This window comes from Manis pentadactyla, chromosome 3 (genome assembly GCF_030020395.1).
Source record: "Manis pentadactyla isolate mManPen7 chromosome 3, mManPen7.hap1, whole genome shotgun sequence".
In the NCBI taxonomy this organism is placed as follows: Eukaryota; Metazoa; Chordata; class Mammalia; order Pholidota; family Manidae; genus Manis; species Manis pentadactyla.
Window position 1 is genome coordinate 68,884,000 of NC_080021.1, and position 17,863 is coordinate 68,901,862.

Below are 17,863 nucleotides of genomic sequence, written 5' to 3' on the forward strand. Positions count from 1 at the left end.
TGAAAGCACATACCTTAGCTTTTAACTCCTGGATTATCTAAAGTAACTGGCTTTAGGTCCTGCTGTACATTCAAGGTCTCCAACCCCCTGTGCCGCACCCGCCTTGCTCAATGCCTCGGTCCACTCGGGGCTACAGGACACTTCACTGCAAGCAGAAGCGTCTCAGCAGTGGTACATAGTGAGGACCTCTGGGTTCCCGCCGGTGATGAATTCTAATCTTGGCTACAGTTCCCACTAGACACAAAGCTACCGGGACCCGAAGCCATATAAACAAACACTCTACAAAATAAGCTATTCAACAGTATAATTGGTATAAACATCTAACAGAGTGAGGTAGTGAATTTTCAGTTTGCATCTCCAAAAACATATATGCCTATCTAAAGTCAGAGTCAGTGTCCTGAGAATGACAGTTATGAATGAACTAGCTAAAGCCTTAAGCCTTTGAGTCGCCATACTTTCGCTTACCTGTTCTATTAACTTTATTAGCAATGTATATCTGGGTTTAATTTCATCTCTAAATTATAATTATTCTGAAGAGTTAAACAGGAGAACTAAGAAGCACTCTCATCTTTGATATTACCTGTTAATGTTAAGAGTAAAAAACAAGGTTTTTCCCCCCAATTATTTTTACAGACTTCCAGGAAGAAGTGTGGCAGAAAGGAGTGAATTCCTGCCTTTTCATCTTATATAAAATGTCAAGGAACCTTTTTTATTTTTTTGACGGACTTTTATTCCCAGTCTGCTTCCTTTATTCTCCTTGCCATGTAGACTCCCTGATACATCATGTTTTACTCATTTGTCTTGTATTTCCTGGTTTAGAGTGAGGGCTCCATGAAAGCAGAGATGTTGACTTCTTGTATATATGTGTTTGTACATAATGTATATATACTTGGTATGTAATATATATGTATCTCCTCTCAGCCTAAAAGAGTTATTAGCAAACATTAAGGGTTCAGTAGTTATGCCCTGGAAACAATATGAATCCAAATATCTGGCTTTTGAAAACCATTACTGGAGAGGCTAACTCATATAATGCTGAGCATATTAGAGGTATTATTTAAACTGACCTGGCATGTAAATCGCACTGTGCTGAAAATAAGATTTTTCACAAAATTAATTTGTTTTGAAAATAAATTTTTTAAATCACTGATTCCAATTTGTGGTCATTGTACCACATTTTTTAGTTCTGTACTTATTTTTAAATTACTGCAAGTTTCACTTAACATGTATTGAATACCAAAGAAAACTCTAGAGTATCATAGAGGAGTCAGAACTTACTTAACCCTTGCTTTAAACACCTTATGATTCAATCATATATATGATAAACATGAGCTATATTTAACACACAAAACCAGTAGTTCAAACCTGCTATGAAGTAGTACATAAGTAACTAACACAGAGATCCAAAATGATCCGAGAAGAATTAAACTGAAACTAGTTTCAGTAATGATGTCCATTAACCAACAACCAACAGGAGGACTAAGGTTATCTATAAGGTTGTCTTTAAAAGGTTTATTGTGTTTCCTCATTTCTGTAAAGAAAAATTCTGACTTCCAGGTCATCTTTGGCTCCTGAGTGACTGCCTGACTCTGACCCCTGTCCTGGAATGACTGGGAGCTTCTTGTTGCTCTCTTGCTCTTGTTGGTTTGCCTGAAATGAACTACTGTTCCTTCCTGACTTCTAGCTTCTGTGTGCTTCCGGAGTCAACAAATTCTGTGTCCCGGTCCCAAACATCTGCCCTGGTTTTCCCACTCCTGATTAATCATACTGCTGCCACAATCTGGACATGCCCAAGGATGGTGAGTCACCAGCACAAAGTCCTGGAACAGGTGTGCAGTAGAACTACTCAGAATTCCCACTGCCCACTTAGGAACTGACGAAAGGGTCCCGCAGGTGTGAGTTACAATGATACAGGCCTTGAAGGTAGTTTTGAGTCGTGAGTTATACAAGAATATGCAGCACCTGACATATAGCAAACACATAATAAATGATGATTTCCATATTATCCTGGGACACTTGTCTTTGGAGGCTTCTGAAAAAAAACTTAAATTATACAGAATCTCCAAATCTCCCACACACTTAGCTGCAGTGAAGGCCAATGAGGGAAAATAACTTTCAGAAACTCTTACAAACATATGTGAAGACATGGATATCTATATGGGCAAGAATGTATTATTTTAGGGAGAAATAAACCAAGTTATACTAAATATAATAGCTTCTTAAAGTAAAGGAATCCAAGAACTAACATAAATGATTTTCTGAAAACACAAGTCTAAGGTATGACTGGAACCCGAAATGTGGCAAAGACTATGATTTTCCCCTCAACATTTATTTTCCATTTCTTTATTTCAGTATAGAATTCCCCAGGTTTCATTTATGTACATGGCCACCCAACTAGATACATATTTCCTAGTCTCTCTGGCAGCTGGTTCAACCATGTTATGATGTTCTGACCACAGGGAAGAGAGTGAAAGTGACGTGAATGTCTCTCCCACCTTCTGTCCCCCTGGGACAGGTAGGGGGTCCCGGTAAGCCAGCTTCAACCAGACAAGAACACCCTAATGTACTGGCTCTCCAGCCTTCTCTGCACACTGGAACTACCTGAAGAAGCTATGCGATCCTGATGCCTGGCTCTCTCTCCTACAGACTCTGATGTGATTGGTCCTAGGGGATGGTGGAGAAATAAAGTAGAAGGAACAGGCGTCTCTGAAGGATCTGAAGGAGCTGAGTGGCACCTGGAACAGTGTTGGGCAACAGTATCGATAAATGAAATGACCAGACCTCCAAGAGAGGATGCAAAAAGACCAGGTTGATTACAAAGGGCTCTCATATTCACAAATAATCCTTTTGTGTTGTTTAAATTACTGCTGTTTGTCCTCTGCGAAAGTAGCTGAACAAATACACTTAATAAAACATTTAATAAGCACAAAAATTCTGGCCTCTGATTCAGAAGAAAAAATACGTAAGTACAGGTAAAAAAAAATACTCTTCTTCTTCTAAAGAAAAAAAACAAAAATGTACCAATAGCAAAAAAAGAGAATATCATTTCAGCATATTCCAGAGAAATCACTGGTGAGCTAGAGAAGATTCATTAAAAAAGAAAAATAAACTTAAAAGGTTAAGATTATTCCATTTGACAAGATGAAGGCAGAAAAATATTTTTTATTTGCCAATCCTTAATCAATGAGAACTTGGAGGCAAAATGTAAAACCTCAAAAAACATGGTATTAGGACAGGGTTCAATAAATACTGATTTATTTTATAGGCCCATTTTTTATAAGATACAGATGTTTAATAAAGGAATGGACTCCTATTTTGTTGTTCTGTCATCCTCAACATGTAACTTCCATTTCATGGTCTAAAATGGCTACCCCATCACTTGCCATCACATACTCATACCAGCCAGGAAGAAGGGAGAAAGTACATACTCCTTCATTATAAGGATGCACCTTAGAAGAGACCCATGCCACTTCTGCTCACATCCTAGAATCTATTCATATGCCTACACTTAACTTCAAGGAAGGCTGGGAAATGTAGTCTTAAGCTGGACAACCTTGTACTGAACTAACCCTTTTATCACTATAGAAGAAAAGAATATTGCATATTGAGGACATGTGGAAGTCTCAGCCAGAGGTCTCATGATCAGGAGATACAAGAAAAATTGGGATAAAGTTGTACCCAGAGCATTTTTAAGAATGTGTAAAATATATAAATATAAAAGTATTTCTACATAAAATATAAAAATGTATTAAAGAAATACAAAGTCAAATACAACATAGATATACATGTAGAAAATAAAAGCCCCCTTTACTCCCATAATTGTGAAATAATGAATTATTAAAGTAATCTTGGAATATGTGGGTTTGGGATGACCATTTAGGTGAAATAATGCCTTCCCTAGCTCTTCCCCTAGTGCTATAGACAGAACTAAAACTTTGCAGTGCAAGTTGTCATTTCTGGAATCCTAAAACTTCTTTCTTTGGAGCAATAGTCTCGAATTAAAAAAACTAAAATCCAAGAGAACATGACAGCAAGCCAAGTTAAGGCACTACAAGGCATCAAAGGAAACATTTCTTGCACAATCACTAAAAAGGGACTGCCATTCATCAAGCCTCTCCTGGCAAGAAGACAGTTTAAACAGATATCTAAAAAAACAAAAGTGGCAAAGTAAAATCAAACATAGACATCAACCCCTATTTAACTCTCTCAGAGAAATGAAATTTTAAAATGAATTAAAATGTTTACTTACATTCTATATTACTGTATTTTTTGCTATAAACCCAGAGAATACTTTTGTATCAGTAACCATCTGCAGTCATTTCTTAAGTATTATACAATTTAACCTTTTGAAATGAATGGCTTGCCTTTTGATGGAAAATATGCATTTTGCATTAATGACAGAACACAATGTCCTTGGCTTACAGAGTCTCAGACCAGGTCCTTTTTTGTACACTATGCTTAACTATATACTTAGCTATACCGCTAGGTTAGAATACAACAAATTTACTCAAGGTATCAAAGTCAGAAGTCATGTATACTAACTAGAAGTGTTTAAAAATCACAACCTCAACTTAATGTATCAATTTTCTTAAAATTATAATCATGGAATTCCTGGATCTCCTAGCTCATGAGAATAGGAAAAAGAGTTTGGATTAAATGTGTCAGGATTTGAATGATTATGCTTAATAACATTCAAAAAGTGACCTAACCACACTTTTAAACAAAGAACCCTTACTAAGAGATGTTTGTCTGGATTTTTTAAATCTTTGAGGCAAATATAATGCTATAAATCAAAGAAATCTTCATTTTAATATAGCTAATCAATTTAATAAGGTGAAAATCATAAAAAGCTCATCTACTATGTAAAGTAATATTATAAATAAGTTTTAAAGAATTAAGGTAAACAAAAACAACTCTTTTTAGCTCAAACTAATTGTACTCAAAATTCACACATAACAATTTCATTTGGTATTAAAGTGTAGTACCAGGTATACAACAAAAGAATTCAATAGAACACTTACAAGACAAGTACTGATAAATCTGACTTTTTAAAAAAACATGTATGATGATTGCTGTGTGCATTGAAGGTAATAAGGCAGAAGTTCTATCAACGTGTATCATGGTTTTAAAAATGATTACCTCATTATTTCCAAGATGTGAACCTAGTCATAATATATTTAATAAATCAGAAGAGGCTGCTTCACTACTTTGACTTCTAAATTCATATGTTACACTTAAGAAAGTCACATTAAAAAAATGATTATACCAAGATTGTCAAACATCCAACCTGAGATGTCTAAATTCAATGCCCTTTACTATCCTCAAAGTGCCATGTTCCAAATCTTTACCAGTGTATTTAGGGTACCTCACTTTCAGCAAAAACAAACAACAAAACAAAACAAAAGCAAAACAGCACACAAAGAAAACAAAAATTCAACTTCACAGAGAAATAAAGGCCACCAGGTAGAAACCTCCAAGTTCCCTCTCCCCTCAAGTAACCCATGACCCTATAACCTTCCCTCCCTCCGAGAGGAAAGCCATCCCTCCCTCCGAGAGGAAAGCCATCCCTCCTGTTGCTCCAAGACCACCCTGCATTCCTGAAGGTCTCTCTGGCCTCCTCAGGACCACTATGAAGCTACTGATCCCTCCCATGTGCTCTCAGGCTTGGAAGAGAAAGGCGTCAGGAGCAGGATACGTGGCCTTAGCAAGTGCCAGACACAGCCTGCAAGGTAGGGGAAGCAGAGAGAGGGAGATAAATTTGGGGTTCGGGAAGGGAAAACGAGGGAATGCTTACCAGCTATCAGGACTTAACCTACAGAAACTCATTTGAACTTTGGGTCAGCCCTCTGAGATATTACCAAAATATGGTATTTCCAAATATGAAACTAGACATAACGAGGTGATATAATTTGCTCCAAGTTACACAGTTTGTACATTTCAGTGCCAGAACTTTAACCCAGGTCATCAGATTCCCTACACCCATGCCCTGTACCATGCTCTTCAACCCACTGTCCCAGTATGGGAATCAGAGACGCTGGGGAGCGTTCACAAGGAGGCACAAAGGCCATCCCAGCAGATCCACAATCCACAAGCTCTAGACTAGAGAAGAAGAATTTTCAAAATATACAAGAGAACTTGCTCATTCTGAGAATCTGCAATGACATTTTGCTGTGGGCATGTTTTAGGGCAGGATGCTCAGTGAATCTGCCAAATGCCTTCCTTGTCTCCCAGGGCCATTGAAGGGCCATCCCTTGGCATGATTTACCTGAATGCATTTGGACTTCTATGGTAGCTGCTTTGGTTCCCTTCTTATTGCCCCCTTCCCCTTGGCTATACTCATCTTCCTCAAACATCCCTGGACACAATCATCCCCTTATGGTACTAACCTGTTTCTCCCCCTGATCTACTACCAAGCTCTCTGAGTAGTTCCTCCGATGGTCTTCATCCCCTGAGCCTCCACTCACGTCTCAGTTCATTCTCAGGTTCTGCTCACACATACTTACTACAGCTAAAACCCCAAGGATGTCTAACTGCCAAATCCAGTGGCCTCTTTAGTTTTCACATTACTGACCCTTTTAATGTTCTGACACTTTAAAGAAAGCCCTTCTTCTGAGAACCTGGATCCTCCATGCCTTTTCAGAGACAACTCTCTCCTGGTTCTTTGTTTCAGCCTTTGATGGCTCAGTCCAAGTCACCGAGGCACTCTGCTCTTCCTCCAGCCTCTAAGTATCAGCTCTCCAACAACCTTCCCGTGGTTTACATGTTTTTTCCCTCCAATTGTTCCCCTTGTGTCATCTCATCCACCTGATGGCGTCAACATATATGATTAGGTCATTCGTACATCACTAACTTTTGTTCCGAATTCTTTCTGAGTTCCATATTCTTATCTTCAAAAATTGGCAGGATTTGCAGCTCAGCAGGTCCAAAACCAAACCACTCTTCTCCTTCCAATGCTATTCTGTCCCTTGCATTCCACTTCTCAGCTAATGACACTCCCCATCTTGTCCTCAAATTCAGGAGCTAAGCACCACCCTATGGTCTCACCTCTACTTAAACCCCTACTGGGTGAACACAAATACTAAAGGTTCTACCCAAGAAATGTACCACAGTTGTTGGGTGTTTCGTTTTTGTGGTTTGGTTTGATTAATCTTCTTCACTGCATCTACCTTAGATCAAACATTCCTCACTTCTTACCTGGACCAATGCAATGGCAGAAACCCTTGGGTGACCAGACACCAGTCTTTGTTCTTCTGTCCTGTTGACAAAATCCTCTTGCTAATAAACAAAGCTAATCTCAAAAGGTATTATTCTTACACTGATGTCATCATATTACAATAAGGTATGATTATGCAGATGAAACCATCAGACTGAGGACACATCCCTCTGTGCAGGGAGAATGGCTCCAGTCATAAGGATGAATACTCCAAAAATCAGAATTATGAACAAAACCCATTTTGATCATGATGTATTCACTATGGGTCAAGACAAATTAAGGGCACCTTCCTGATGCCATCCTCATGTCCACATTCAGGCTAATGACTAGAACACAAAGAACGCAGTCAAGTCATCCTAGGAACAGTGCCCAGCCAGGGGAATCAAATAGGAGCCATCCTAGAGCTTAGGATAAAGACAGGGCAGAGTCTGCAGACCCTGAGACAACATCACTTCCAGGGGAGCAGAAAAAAGCTGTATCACACAAACTAGACTACGTTTATGTTGCATGTTGATTCCAGGATTACTGGCCTGTGCTCTCCCTTAGCAAATAACAGCTTTTTGAAGGTTATATACCCCTTCCCAGTGCTGACCTTGGAGGCCTTAGACTTGTTTATTATTAATAAGAGAGCAAGTGTCCCCTCACAATTGATTTTCCATTGCCATCAGTTGAAGTCAGCGAATGAAATCCTTCTCAGACTGGACAGGACTTACTTCATCTCCCACCAATACCTAAAAGCATACAGAACTCTTTACCTCCATTAATGAGAAATGTCTCAGCACCATAGAAGCCAGGCCCTGCCAGCCTCCCCAGCACGCCATGAGGCCCCGTGACCGTGCCGTTCCTCTGGGACGGGTAACTACCTTCCCAGCACTGGCATATTCCTCCTCATCCTTCATGAACCAGCTATTATCACCTCCTCCCCTGAACTTCCCTTGACCTCAGACTAAGGGAGCTCCTTGATGCCTCCAGGCCCCTTTATTTACTACTCCATTGCTGCACATAACACATGGCATTGTGACTTTTTGTATCCAGAGGGTTAGGGCTCCAACAAACACACTGGAGGAGGACACACTCAGCCCACAGCATAAGCCGGGGGCATGAATGTGTTGGATCAATATATCTACCTGGAAAAGATAGATCATGACTGAAAGAAGTTCTTTTCAGATTCATTCAAACTGTTTTATTTGCTTTTCCTTTATTTGCCTATTTGCTTTCTTGAGCAGCTGCTATTTACACAGCACTGCGTTGAGGGTGCTGAAGCCAAGAAAAGCATACCTAAGGAGTAAATGCACCATCCCTATTTTCTTGGAGTTTACCATTTAGACAGGTGGGCTTTCTAACTACTTAAGCAAAAACACCAATCAGAAGGGTGGGGAAAGGCTTCTTTGCTAGAAAAAGCCAGGATGAAGAGACAGGAGCCAAACAATTTAGCACCCCCTCACTCTCTGCAAGGGCCCCAGAAGCCAAACCACAGAACTGGGGAGCACCATTTGAAAGAGCTCAGAGACACACATTAAGCCAAATCAGGTAACAGATATGAAATTGTTTAGCATAAACTGTAAAGCCCCATACAAACTATGGCTATTGTTACACAGAACGCAAAGTGTTCTCGCTGTCTTAAAGTCCACTGAGCATGTATAAGGAGGCCATGGGAAGGACCACATGACAGAAGGGAAACACGGGACAAAGCAAAGAGGCTCAGAGACATAGGAGAAGGGTAGAGGAGGATATAAGAAATATAAATATTGCACAGTAAGGATGACGAGTATGCATGGCTCTGTATAACTGCAGCACCAGAGGAAATAACAGTAGCTATTTACTGTCTGCCAAGAGCCAGACACTGAGGGGAGGCCCAATGCATGTATGTATCATCTCATCCTTACAACAACCATGAGAAATGCTACTGTTTCCCCATTTTACAGATGACAAAAATGGCGTCTGAAACGTTTAGGAAGATGTACAAAGTTACATAGGAAATTGGAGACAGGACCCCAATTCTGAGGCATCTAACTTCAAAGCCCAGGAAGGTAGCAAACTTCAAAATCTTTTGTTTCTGACAAGACACGTAGCTTCAAGTATGCCTAAGTGTGCCTCAATACGTGCGTATGCCAAGTATGCCTAACCGTGCATTCTGACTTGCCAAGAACAATCCCAGTTTACATCTGTTTCCCAGCATAATTATTAACACTCCCTTTCACTCTCAGAAGTGTCCCAGTTTAGACAAAGAAATATACAATTGTCCAGTCTCAATGCCACAAGCCAGAGTGAAACGAGCCTACACAATTTTCCAGGCCCAATGTAAAACAAAAATGTGAGGGCTAGGGTTCAAAGAGCAGGGGCAAGTGCTAGTAAAGGTACTGAAATATAAGGCTTTTTTCTTTCTTTCATATACCTGCTCTGCTCACACTCCATTTTCCCATTGGACTACACTTGTAAAACACAAGTTCAAAGATAAAATTAGCAAGAATGCCAAGACAGTGGTAGCAGAGCATTAAACCAAGTTCCAGGTCCTGCTGAGTGTGCAGCCCAAGCAAATGTACAGGATGCACACCCATGCAGCCTGCCCTGGCTTGCCTTTCTCCAGCCGGGGCATGAAACCCTTGAGATCTTGGCATGCCCTGGGACTGGGTTGCAAACAGGAAACCGGTTGCATCTATTACTGGCCAGGATTGGGGCATTAAATGTTGGTTATTAGGTCCATAAAACAATTTATTTAGAAGACAGTATTTCTAATAAAGTACAAATTTCATTTCCCAAGCAAAACAAGAATATAAATCCAGGCAAACTTGGTCCCTCTCAACCATTTTATCTATGGCCTAAGAGTAATTAATCCAAATAAAACAGCCTATCCATGATATCCAATGAAAGTTTACAATACCATGAATCGAAATACTAGTGTGTTACAAAGTCTTTAATACCACAATGCCTGATTTAAATCATGTTTCTGTTTTAAATTTAGGCACTTACATGTTTCATTTAAAACTTTTGGTTACATAAATTCATATGTGCCTGAATGAAATTTAAGCAACTCCAGGCTACCCATCCAGACAAAAGGAAAGAAAAACAAAATTCAGAATTTTAAAGATGGATGAGGAAATGTCCTTAAAAATTGGATAGGAGGTCAGAGAATGGTTGTTGATTCATTTATTCATTCAGAAAGCATTTGCTGAATACCTACAATGTCCCAAGCACTGCACAAAATTCTGGGGAAACACAGGTGAGTAAACTGTGGTCCTGTCCTCAAGAAGCCTACATTCTAGAAGAATGAGACAAAAGTAAGTACATGCATAAGCTTCCTTTGGTACTAAGGAAGAAGAAACTATGCAAGAGTGGATACAAAGCAGTAAGTACTCTAGTCTAGGGGGGGGACAGGATATATCTTGAAAGGTTTATTGAAGGAGATGGACTGAGCCTTGAAAGCCGGGAAGGAATTAACAGGTAGGTAAAGGCTGGGGAGGAGCAAAGAGGCCTGAGAAAGTGTGGGAAGAGCAAGCCATTCTAAACGACAGCAGCAGGCTTTAAGAACAGAGCTTTGTTAATCAAGAAGTGTGTGCCTGGGTGGTAACTAGAGAAGGCTAATACCAATTGATACTATGTATAGAGAAAAAGGGCAATATTCAAGGACTACCTGGGGGAAGGTGCTCTCCCTTTAAAGGCCAAAGGTTGGAAACTTGAACAAATAGAAATGAAAAGTACAAAAGACCTCAGAAAGAGGTTTTCCCCTCACGTCATAGGATCACTTAATCAAGAGAAATAATTATATTTTGTGTGCTTATTTATGGGGCTGTAAGTAAAAATATATTCTTGGTAAAACTAAAAATATGTTTCCTATCTCTTCATAAGAGTGACGCAATGACAGAAATCTAAAACAGTGACTAATATAACAAATATTAAAATTTGACTTAGGAATGCACTATTGAATTTTTATAGTAAATTTACCACTGCACTTATTTAGTACTACAGCTATTTAAAAAGAAAAAAAACTTTAATTGTTTTTCTGCATTTCTGATTGGTCCCTTGGGATGGATTCCTAGAAGAATTAGCAGGTCAAAGGGTCTGAATATTTTTTAAACTCTTGGTACATATTAGTTTAGGCTAAAACTAAAATTAGATCAACTGTATTAACTGAAGGTGACCAGGTAAAAGACATGGGAATTTAACGTTGCTATAAATAACACTCAAAAAGGAAAAATATAAAAATATAAGTAGATCTTAGGTACTAAAAAGTCGAGGTAAACTTTTGTTCAGGATGCCATTCAAGCCAATCACACGTGTGTGTGAACATGTATGAGCACAAATAACAAAGAAAAGGAAAAGCAGGAGAGTCTATAATTTCTGAATGAGATAAAAAATATGAAGTCATAAAATGATCCACTAGTAAATAGGAAAATACAATTTATTTTATACCTCCAGTAATTTCTTACCTAACTTTACAAAGTAGTAAGTTTTCAATTTTAATAATCAAGTAAGATTAGAGGAAAAACTGTTATTTTAAATAAAGATCAACATGATCAAAGAGCAAACTGATTTTTAAGGTAGGTTAGGTTAGCTTAGATTAGCTATTTCTCTAAGGTAGGGCTGTGTCAAATAATTTGTCACATACCTCCAGAAAGGAGTAACTAATACAATTTAAGAAGTGACTCAAATTCTTCAGAAGTCAAAAGATGCTGTCACCAACATTTCATGAAATCCAAATCTGAAGCATTTAGAAGTCAAATCTCCTACACCTGAAACTAATATTGAAGTAGAGCAGAAACATGGGACAAGCATCATGATTAATTTTTCCTGCCTATGATGAAAAATGCTAAGATATAAATAGCATAGTAAGAACAGGAGGGACTCCATCTGAACGCTAAGATTCCATTTTAAAAAGCAGGGAGTTAGGAGGTAAGATTCCTGACATATATGAGGTAATTAGCCAACAATCAACCCTTTATCAAGGCAGTGTGAGTGGTCCTAAATGGTATGTTCCCACTGATAGAGGGAACCACTATTTTGGAGAAGAACAGGGTCAATAAATTCCTTTTGTTGTTTATCTTACAAAATACATAGAGGACTGACTGGATGATGATATATTGTCTCTCACTGGAGAAAGACATAATGAGACCACATGTCAAGACTATGCTCCCTTGACCCTTGACCCCATTCTTGACCTTAGAAGACATGAATCCTAAGACTTTCAGCATGCCTCCTCTCTCAGGCTGCCCACACTCCCCTTTCTTCAAGTGTGTACTTTCCCTTAAATAAAGCCTTCTTGCTGCACAACTTACTGCGTTTATTTATCTCTGTGCTCTTCCAAGCCTGTTGGGAGGTTAATAAGAGATCCCTTTTCCCAGTGGTAAGCATCTTTGTTATTTCGTTATTTCATTCAATTTTCCAGACTTAAGCAGAAGTCTTTACTTTCTCGGTTCTACTTCAGATAAGCAGGGAAGGGCTACTGTGGTCCCTAATTTGGGTTTGCAAGTTCCCATCACCTGAGTGACCCAGATGGGACTGCAACCATATGATCATTCTCTGTAGCAGCCTACCCCTAATTCTCCTTTCTTTGCTTTGGAGAAATTCTCAGAACATAATCTCACTCTATCCAGTGCTCTGCAGCTCCCCCAGATCCTGGGATAGTAGAGGTTTAGTTTCCATGCCATGCAGATTCAAGTAGACGCTGGAGGCCAGGTAGCCCTGGCTTTAGGAGTTGGCAAGGGATCTGCACTATGCCAAGCAGGAGTTCAATGAACTCTCCTTTACTCCCTCTGCTCTTCTTGCTCTCCACTGCCTGCGTGGCTGCTGCCATTCACTACTATTTTCACTATAATGAATTTCTTCCTTACCTACACTTTCTGACCTGTTCAGGAACTCTTTGTGAATCACAGTCAAGAATCCTCCCCCATCCTGCTGAGGTTTCATCTAGAGAACAGAGAGAGATCTCCCCAGACACAGCTGCCTGGCAACAAAATATTACCATATACGAACTACACTTCAATTTTTTTTAAGTCAAATTTCCTTAAAATAACGCATTTTTTACATTGCTGCATGGAAGTGTACAATTTTACTCATCACCAATTATATTACAGTCTGAGAGATCCATACTTCTCTAAAGAATGTGGCCCCTGGGGCTCAAGTATATTGATTTTCATTTGAGAAGTCAACCAGAAGCCAATCTGTGCATCTTACCTCCTTGAGATACCGTTTTTTTTTTTCTTGCCACAGCCAAGTAATGAATTTCCTCTATCATAATTACAAGCAGAAAGTTCACCTCTTTCAGAAAACTGAGCAGGAAGTTTGGCCTTTGAAACATTTCCCCTTGGACCAGGGGGATATGGAACAGAGTGGTGGAAGGAAAAGAAGGTTATATCTGAGTGAGAGAGCAAAGGCTAAAAACTGGTCGGTCTGAATGATGCTCTCCCAGGCATCTGGGTGGAAAGGAGCCAATCCTCACACACTTTGTCTTGCTGCAGTAAATATAATAATTTCAACTTCTGAGTGAAGGCCTCACAAGTTTCTTTCACTAAGTTTTGACCCTCCTGGTCCCAAAATGAATGAGATGTTTTCAAAGTGGACTTCCAGTGAGTCAAGCTGAAACTGTGAAACAGTTCCTGCCAGTTCTACGAATTCTTAAACTTGATCGGCACGAGTTTTATTATACAGCTTTTCTGGGCTCTGTGTGGACAGGGGACCCAGGAGCTGAGCGAGGAAGAGATTTAAACCGGGGATGGGGGTGGGGATGGAAGAGGAGACTGTAGGTCTAGGACGGGGTGAACACTACATGTGGCTTTAATATCGAACAGCTGCTCGAGATCATAACCCCGCTGCTCTTTCTGTACCCACCACCAGAATCCTATGTTTCAAAGACTCAGAACTAAAGGGACTTCACTACCGCTCAATCTGAATAATGAACTCAAGCTCCAGAACAATCCAGGATTTTTTTTAACTAAATGTACCTGACTGTAGCACACTGACTTTAATCACCAAGCCAAAGTCTTAAAACAAAATCCCCAGGGAAGGAAGAGAAGGAAAAAAACTTAACACAATCCGAGCAGCCAGGGAGAGGAGTAAAGGAGAGATAAGATGGGGCAGCAGGGGCTCCCCGAACCAAAGGCTTCTCCCCTTCGGGCTAACTTTTCGAACCCGCAGCTCTCCAAAGCCCTGGCTACTCAGGGCATCCCTAAGCATTAAACAATCTCCCCGGGGTCGGCGCGCGGACTCCGCGCCCGCGAAGCCGTCCCGGGGCGCCGGCCCCGCGCAGACAATGCCGCTCGCGCTGCCCGCGGCCGCGGGGGGACCCTCACCGACACCAGGAACTCCAGCGTGCCCACGTAGTCCCGCTCGGTCTTCTGGAGCTCGCTGAGCACGCACACGCGCAAGCGAAGCTGTTTCTCCAGGTCCTTGGCGCTTTCGTCGCTCATGGTGGGCGGCGGGACTCGCTACCCCGCGCGCTCGCTGCTGCCCCGGCGCCGCCGCCAGCAAGGAAAGTTGCTGCCTCCGCAAGGTCCGGGAAGGGAAGGGCGCCTTTACATGATGGGGAGAGGCTGGGGCTGGGGCGGGGGCAGGGGAGGGGGCTCCCGCTGGATCTCCGGCGCCGGAGGCGCGGGGCTCTGCAGAGCAAACTCCCAGGAGACCTGTCTCCCGCCCTGGACCTGCGCACCCAACCCCGCCGCTCCGGCCTCACGCGGCCCGGGCTGGAGGGGAGGCGGCTCCGGCAGCCACAGCGGTGACTTGGATATTAATCAAATGCTTTGTATCCATGTGACTCCGACCCTTTACCCTTAGCCAAATCTCAGGAAAAAGGAAACACAACCCTAGGGAAGTGTGTTGCGTGCCAGCTAACACACACACACACACACACACACACACTCACACATTCACACTCACTCACTCACTCACAGCGTCAGCACTTGAGATGGAACTAACTGGAGAGTCCCAAACCTAGGAGGACCTACTCCAAGACGCAGCTCGAGGGGTTGCTGCTATGACTCCCGTCTATTGTTTTGCTTTATTGTGTTTTGTACAAATCCTGACAGCAAAGAAACAAGTCCCCACGGTTACATAACTGGATGGGAACAAAAACAACCATGGTATTGACCCTCCCGTCTTTGAAAAGAAACACATTGATTTTTGGTTTTGTTCAAGCACAAAACAGGTTTGCTTTTAAAGCCCCCCAACCGAGAATCATTCACAGGGCAGATACCCTCTTGCCTGCACTTGGAAAGTCAATTACCATAACAAATGAAGACAGGATGGGAAAGTGACAGCCATGGCCTATACAATAAACTACAGATACAATAAGCATCACCATTGTACTATGCTGTTTTGGAGGGAGATCCTTTGCATATTTATAACATCTTTCAGCATTAGGATAAATATTTAAATTCAGTCAGAGGCAAGAATATTCTCCAGTTTTGTTTCTAAGAGCTGCTATGATTTAAGGTGTCACTAATTGAAAAGACAAAGCAGTTGCTGAATGCTCATCAAAAGTATGAATATACCGATACAGATACAGATATATAGATACATTCTTAGGATTTGAAAATGGAGGGAAACACACAGCAGGTCCTGATTGCAATGTTTATGTTTATTGCTTTTTCTCACTTGGAAAGAGAGCCAGGAACTAATGAGCAATGAATATTTGCAATTAAAGTAACAAGCAGGCAAAACAATTTATATATTCTTTTTTGTTGTGATGTTATCCACATATTTTTCAGTCATTTTTTCCTACTTAGAAGGACTTTAAACAAAACAATTTATATATTTTTTTGTTGTGCTGTTATCCACATAGTTTTCACAGTCATTTTTTTTCCTACTTAGAAGGACTTTAAACAAAACAATTTATATATATATTTTGTGTTGTGCTGTTACCCACATATTTTTCAGTCATTTTTTCTGGACTTTAAACAGTCCACATTGATGACATGTAAATAAACTGAGTAGTGACTGGTTTTGATGCAAGAAAGCATCATGTTAATTTATTCCAATAATTGAAGGCATTAGTAAAACTCTAAAAAAGATGCTTTCCACTTTACTTAGATTAAAATAATTATCAGATGACATCTTTTCAGAGCACGTTTTGTCATGAATCACTATACACCTCTATAATGAAACAATGAGAGACTGTACTTTTCTTCTTACATGAAAGGCACAATTTTTTGAGCATTATGTGAGGACTTGATGGACAAGACGTGTTTCCCTCTTTCTCTTGTGCATGGCTATTTAGAGGTAGTCCTGAGAAAGGACAAATAAGTAAATGGCTTGTGCATGGCTGTTTAGAGGTAGTCCTTACAAAGGACAAATAAGTAAATGGCTTCACACCCTGTGACAGAAGAACAAAGAGTAAGGCACATTAAAGAGCAGATTGCACAACACCTAGTGAACAATAAACAAAAGAAACAACAAGGGTATGGAAGACACAGGAAACACACTCCCAGTAATGAATGAATGGGAAAATCCAACATGATTGAAGCTTGTCACAATGCACAAGAGGCAGCAAGGTATGAATGCATTTCCTCCTCCCCAGATCTGCACCCTCCTCTAATGTAAGAATGAAGTAAATAAATCGTGCTTCCCTTCAGGTGTTCTCCAGATAAAATAATATTTCTCTTAGTATTTGTTCCCAGTTGGAGAATTCCATATGCAATTTCTTTCTATCAAAAAAAATTAGTCCATACACAAAATCCACTAGACCCTCAGTCTCACCTCTGAGAACAATATTTTGAGCTGGAATCACCAATGGGGTTTTACCCACCAAAAGCATTTGCCTCAATGTACACACAAACATGTACTGAGAACCTTTATCTGTAGTGCGTAGTTCTAAGGCCTGAGGACCACAGAGACCATGGTCTCTAGGCAAATATTTCTCAAAATGGGTCATATAGACCATTGCATTACAATCCACTGAGGTCTTTTTAAAATGAATATTCCTGGGCCCATCCCAAATGTACTGAATGAGAATCTCGGAGATGTAAGTCTGACAATGTTTCCATATTATTCTTAGGCACACTAATAACTGAGGGCCACCATTCTAAAGATAGAAAATTGAGTGAAAAGAATGTCACAAGTATAAGAAATTGTATTCAATGGTGAGCTTCAATGAATGCTTTACAAAAAAAAAAATGCAAAAAAAGCTAGCAGAAAAATATTCATTTAAGTGTGCAGATTCAGATTTTTCTCCAAAGTGCCCATGTAGAAATAATTATCATAATAGTTTCTGCCCATTCTTGTATTCCTCGGCCTACTTCTCAACATCACTTATAATTAATGAACAACTTCAGAACACCATGTATGACTTCTGCCAGGTACCTCTCAGTGTCTTCTGTAGCTATGGCTGGAGTTCTTAATTCCTTATTAAAGACAGAAGAGCATAAGAACAGGGCTGGAGTACCTGGAAACCTTTACTTCAGTGGTAAATACGGTCTTTCATAAACTCTGAATGTGTTATGTCCCCCTTCTCCCAACTGAAACTTTAGACTCTGTTTGCCAGGAAAAGGAAAGCAACAAGAAAAATGGACAGGATCATTTTTTTTACTGAAGTATTAATGAGGTTGAAGCATCCAATAAAAAGGAGATGGGAGAAAAAAAGATAAAAGAGGCTGAGTAGCACGGTAGCTCAGCTGTTAAACTTATTTCATATACATGAACTTGGTGTGGTTAAAATTCATC

At 40.3% G+C, this 17,863-nt stretch overlaps 1 protein-coding gene across 3 annotated transcripts in view; it reads right to left on the minus strand.

The window, feature by feature from the left end:
• The window catches only part of PREX2 (phosphatidylinositol-3,4,5-trisphosphate dependent Rac exchange factor 2), a 304,312-nt gene extending 289,216 nt beyond the window's left edge, over nucleotides 1-15,096 (minus strand). The window contains exon 1 of one of the 3 annotated variants that reach the window (XM_036886229.2): nucleotides 14,500-15,089. In XM_036886229.2, the coding sequence (XP_036742124.2) occupies nucleotides 14,500-14,616 (117 nt within the window). In that variant the 5' untranslated portion in view covers nucleotides 14,617-15,089. Of the gene's footprint in view, nucleotides 1-14,499 lie in introns of all 3 variants that reach the window. The other 2 variants (XM_036886230.2, XM_057498015.1) reach the window with 2 other exon arrangements.
• Between the last annotated feature and the right edge of the window lie 2,767 nt (nucleotides 15,097-17,863).